The following is a 4881-nucleotide window of genomic DNA, read 5'->3' as shown; positions in this document are numbered from 1 at the left end:
TGAGGGAGACAGGTTCTCTGGGATGTCTGGTCATTCCTTCATAATGAGAGTATATATAACTAGGGTGATGGTAGGTAACCCTGGGCCAGACTTCGACCAGAACACAGAAGTCACTGGTTTGGTTAAGCACTGTGGCTGACACACAGGGGGTTAGTCCCGAGTTGCAGGCCCATTGAGTCCCAGTAGGCCCGGTGAGCCAATATTTGCCGGGATAGATCGTGAGGGTTTTGTTGCATAGGGCCTGATGGGAGTGGGGCACTTTTCCTAAGCAGAGCCCTTTTCCAGTAACTTCGGGTAGGGTTAACTTGTGTCTGCTGTTCTGAGAGCAGCTTGAGGGGGCCGAGGTGTAATTGGAGTAATTTCCTGTTACCGCAATTTCCTCGTAATAAGGTGGGGCTGAGCTCAAACACAGCCAGCATTCTTGGGTTCTACGAGGGTCAGAAAAGTTTAGGGTTAAAAAGGCCCCTTCTAAGACCTGCAGGAGGCGATCCCCTGTCCCTGGGTAGGGGGTGGACATAGGAGAGGAGTTAGGTACAGGAGAGGAATCAGGTACTGAATATGACCTTGATGGTGTGGGTTGGGGTAGTACCTGTGGTTTTGGCTGGGCCTGACGCGGCTCAGTGAGGACGGGATTCGGGCCTATAGCCAGAGTGGAAGCTGTAGTTAGGGATAATTTGATTATAAAAGTCAATCCAGGGTCTTTTCCCGGGGCATATAATCGCAGTCCCCACTTGTTTCCCTGGAGCCAGTGACGATTTTGTCTTCCTTTGTCTGTAAACTTAATGACCAAAGGGTTGCAATAGCTATTCCAGCAAGGTTGAGGGCAGTTAGGGTCATTGGTGTGATTTTTCTTTACTACAATTAAGTCCCAGCTAGAGGAAGGGTTCCAGGAGGCCTCGCCTGTAGTTTCGCATCCCCATGAAGCACAATAGAAATTAGTAATCCCTCCACATTGACGTCTAAACTGTCGGGATTGACCTTGCCCTGGACATACATAGAACTCAGCAGACCGGAGGTTAGTCCGGGTGTAATGATTTGAACATCCATACAGATCGGATGGTATACGGATGGGGAGGTTGCCTGATGGAGGGCTGTCCTTAGAGCATGAAGTCTCACTGAGTTCAGGGAGATTAGGGCCAGGGAACCAGACAGGTGACTCGCCTGCCATTTTACAGAGGTCTGGGGTCAAATCCGGCCACCAAGTCCATAGGGCGTGAGTTCCAGAAGTGGACCATATGACATCTCCCTGGTTGTTTAGAACTTCCCAGGTTTGGGACTTGGGCACGTGCGGGCCAGCTAAGGCCCCTGGGATCCACAAGACAATATAGAGGAGGATTAAGAACGAGTGAGTCTTATCTTGAGCGGGTTTGGAGTCCGCTGGAGATGCCATCTCTCTTCAGTTGGTTCCCCGGGGGCCGGGTTGTCCGGGCTGGTTTGAGCTGCCTTTACGTGGGAAGCGTGGATCCAGGCGGCGATCCCGTCTACTTTGAGTGCGGTGGGAGTGGTCAGGAGAACCGAGTAGGGTCCTTTCCAACGTGGTTCCAGGGTCTTGGAATTGTGTCGTCTGACCCATACAGAGTCCCCCACCTGGTAGGGGTGAGGAACCAAAGGTTTGTTAAGCTGTTCTCTATATGCTGCTGCTAGAGGTTTCCATACCTCTTTCTGGACCATCTGTAGAGCCTTTAGGTGGGCCCATAGGGAGGGACTGTTGGCATAATCGGCAACTTCAGAATCTAGGAAATTAACAATAGGAGGGGGTGAGCCATACATGATTTCAAAGGGTGTGAGTCCGTGTGGCCCTGGGGTGTTACGGGCACGATATAATGCTAAGGGGAGGAGGGTCACCCAGTCTCTAGTGCCAGTTGCAAGCGTTAATTTAGTTAAAGTCTCCTTGATGGTTCTATTAGCTCGTTCTACCTGACCTGAACTCTGGGGGCGGTAGGCACAATGTAATTTCCAATCGATCCCCAATAGCTGGACCACCAACTGACTTACCTGGGAGATGAAGGCGGGGCCGTTGTCCGACCCTATTACCTGGGGCATTCCGTACCGGGGAAAGATGTCATCCAGGAGCTTCTTCGAGACCACCTTAGCTGTCTCATGCTTGGTGGGGAAGGCTTCAATCCATCCGGAGAAGGTATCTATAAAAACTAGTAGGTACTTATAGCCATACATACCGGGCTTGATCTCAGTGAAGTCGATCTCCCAATGGGTGCCGGGGCGGTGCCCCCTCAGTCTAGCCCCTTGCGCAAGAGGGTTTTTACTAGCGTTGACCTGGGCACAGGCCACGCAGGAGTCTGTTGCCCGTTTGATGGCCTCCTCCTTTCCTAATAGGAATAATCCAGTCTCTTCCCTCTTCAGGAGTGTGCTCATTTTCCGTGCACTCAGATGGGTTAGCTTGTGGAAAAAGTCAATCAAGTAGGCAGTGGCCTTGAGCGGGGCCACGACCTTGCCCTGGTAGGTCCATTGATCAGGGGTAGCACAGGTGGCCCCCATTTTCTGTAGCAGGTGAATGTCTTTTTCCGTGTATTCCCAGCCTCGGCGGGCTTGGGAATCTGACTGGGAGCCTTCGGAGGTTTGGTCGGCGGTGACCAGAAGTTTGCTAGCCCTTTTCCCGGAGAGTGCTGCCAAGCGAGCGGCTTTATCGGCCATCCTGTTTCCCTCTGCCTCCAGGGAAGTTCCTTTCTGGTGCCCGGGGCAGTGTATGATGCTGAGTTCATGGGGCAAGTGTAGGGCTTTTAGCAGGGCCAGTATCTCAGTCTTATTTTTAATTTCTTTGCCCTCCGAGGTCAGTAGGCCCCTCCTCCGGTAAATTTCTCCATGGATATGGGCTGTGGCAAAGGCATACCTGCTGTCGGTGTATACGTTGAGGCGTTTACCGCTGGCCAGCTGCAGTGCTTTGGTCAGAGCTATCAGCTCGGCACGCTGGGCTGATGTCCCCGGGGGGAGAGGGCTGGACCAAATTACATCCTTGGTGGTTGTTACGGCGGCTCCTGCTCGCCGTTCTCCATTTTCCAGGAAACTGCTGCCGTCCGTAAACCAGGTGCAGTCAGCATTCCGGAGGGGCTGGTCGGTTAGATCAGGGCGGGTCCCGTGAGTCTCAGCCAGTATCTGCAGACAATCATGGTTATCGGGGGGCTCGGGCGAGGGAAGTAGGGAGGCAGGGTTCAGAGTCACAGGGGGTCCGAAAGTGACTTTTTCAGGGTCCAGCAAAAGAGTCTGATAATGGGTCATCCGGGCATTAGACAACCATCTGTCAGGCGGCTGCCTGATTAAGGCTTCCATGGCATGAGGAGCCAGGATGGTGAGAGGCTGTCCCATTGTCAACTTGCCAGAGTCTTTGACCAGGATGGCCACTGCTGCCACCATGCGGAGACATGGTGGCCATCCTGAGGCTACTGGATCTAACTTTTTGGATAGATAAGCGATGGGACGCCGCCATGGCCCGAGCTTTTGCGTGAGCACTCCTTTTGCATACCCAGACCTTTCGTCAACGTACAGTTCAAAGGGTTTGGTCAGGTCTGGAAGTCCCAGGGCTGGGGAGGAAAGTAAGGCTTCTTTGATGGCATCGAATGCCTGCTGCTGGGGTTCTTCCCAGGTAAAGAGAGTACTTTGCTTGGTGAGGGGGTATAAAGGGGCTGCCATCTCTGCGAATCCTGGGATCCAGAGCCGGCAGAAGCCTGCTGTACCCAGGAATTCCCGGAGTTGTCTCTGGGTCTTGGGCATGGGGATCTGGAGGATTGCTTGCTTTCTTGCCTGGGTTAGCCACCTTTTCCCCTCTCTGATCTGGTATCCCAAATAAGTCACCTGGGGCTGACAGATTTGGGCCTTTTTAAATGAGGCCCGATATCCCAAGTGTCCAAGAGTCTTCAAGAGGGCCTCTGTCCCAGCCCGACAATCATCCTCAGTCTGGGCGGCCAATAAAAGGTCATCAACATATTGCAACAAGATTAAGGTTGGGTGTTGGACTCGGAAGTCCGCCAGGTCTCTATGCAAGGCTTCATCGAACAGGGTAGGGCTGTTTTTAAATCCTTGGGGTAGTCTAGTCCAAGTTAGCTGCCCGGACAGTCCCTTTTCTGGGTCCTTTCATTCGAAGGCAAAGATGGGTTGGCTGTCCGGGTGGAGCCTTAGGCTGAAGAAGGCATCCTTTAAATCTAGGACTGTATACCAGATGTGTGATGGGGGCAGGCTGGTCAGGAGGTTATAGGGATTTGGCACAGTTGGGTGGATGTCCTCAACCCGCCTATTAACTTCCCTTAAGTCCTGGACAGGGCGATAGTCATTAGTCCCGGGCTTCTTAACAGGAAGTAAGGGGGTGTTCCAGGGGGATTGGCATGGCACCAGTATCCCTTGGTCCAGCAATCTCTGAATATGGGGCCGTATGCCTTGGTAGGCTTCCTGAGACATGGGATACTGCTTTATAGAAACTGGGGTTGCCGTAGCTTTTAGAGTGACCATCAGGGGAGGCTGGTTAGATGCCAGCCCCATTCCACCAGTTTCAGCCCAGGCCGAGGGAAAATGCTCCAGCCATGTTAAGGGTGGCTGCTTTTCGGATTCAGCCTCGTAGAGCCTATATTCTTCCTCCACATCCAAGGCCAAGACATGGATTGGTTTCCCTTGTGGCCCGGTTACATGGGCCTTCCCATCCTCAAAGTAAATTTGCGCTTTTAACTTAGTCAGAAGGTCTCTGCCCAGAAGAGGATAGGGGCAGTCAGGGACATGTAGGAAAGAATGCAAGACCTTACCGGTCGCAAGCTGGATCTTTCTTTCGGTGGTCCATCGGTATGTCTTTGTGCCGGTTGCGCCTTGCACCCAGGTAGATTTGTTGGTCAAAGGCCCCAGTGTAGATGTAAGGACCAAGTGCTGTGCCCCCGTGTCAAC

General features: G+C 52.8%; 1 protein-coding gene across 4 annotated transcripts; it reads right to left on the bottom strand.

The window, feature by feature from the left end:
- Positions 1-971: 971 nt before the first annotated feature.
- Positions 972-4456, bottom strand: LOC311584748 (protein NYNRIN-like). Of its 4 annotated transcripts, none has more exons than XM_084759344.1 (2): positions 1996-3741; positions 972-1587 (listed from the first exon to the last, which is right to left on the bottom strand). In XM_084759344.1, exons 1-2 carry the CDS (start codon positions 3724-3726, stop codon positions 1336-1338), a joined length of 1983 nt encoding a protein of 660 aa, XP_084615470.1. In that variant the 5' UTR covers positions 3727-3741; the 3' UTR covers positions 972-1335. The 4 variants fall into 4 exon arrangements, with proteins under 4 accessions (XP_084615470.1, XP_084615471.1, XP_084615472.1 ...); XM_084759345.1 differs by having other exon boundaries at positions 972-1733; positions 2178-3741; XM_084759346.1 differs by having other exon boundaries at positions 1551-1733; positions 1996-4456.
- Between the last annotated feature and the right edge of the window lie 425 nt (positions 4457-4881).

The sequence above is a fragment of the Acomys minous genome (genome assembly GCF_964271855.1).
Source record: "Acomys minous genome assembly, chromosome: 15".
Taxonomy (NCBI): Eukaryota; Metazoa; Chordata; class Mammalia; order Rodentia; family Muridae; genus Acomys; species Acomys minous.
This window is presented reverse-complemented; position numbering and strand designations above follow the sequence as displayed.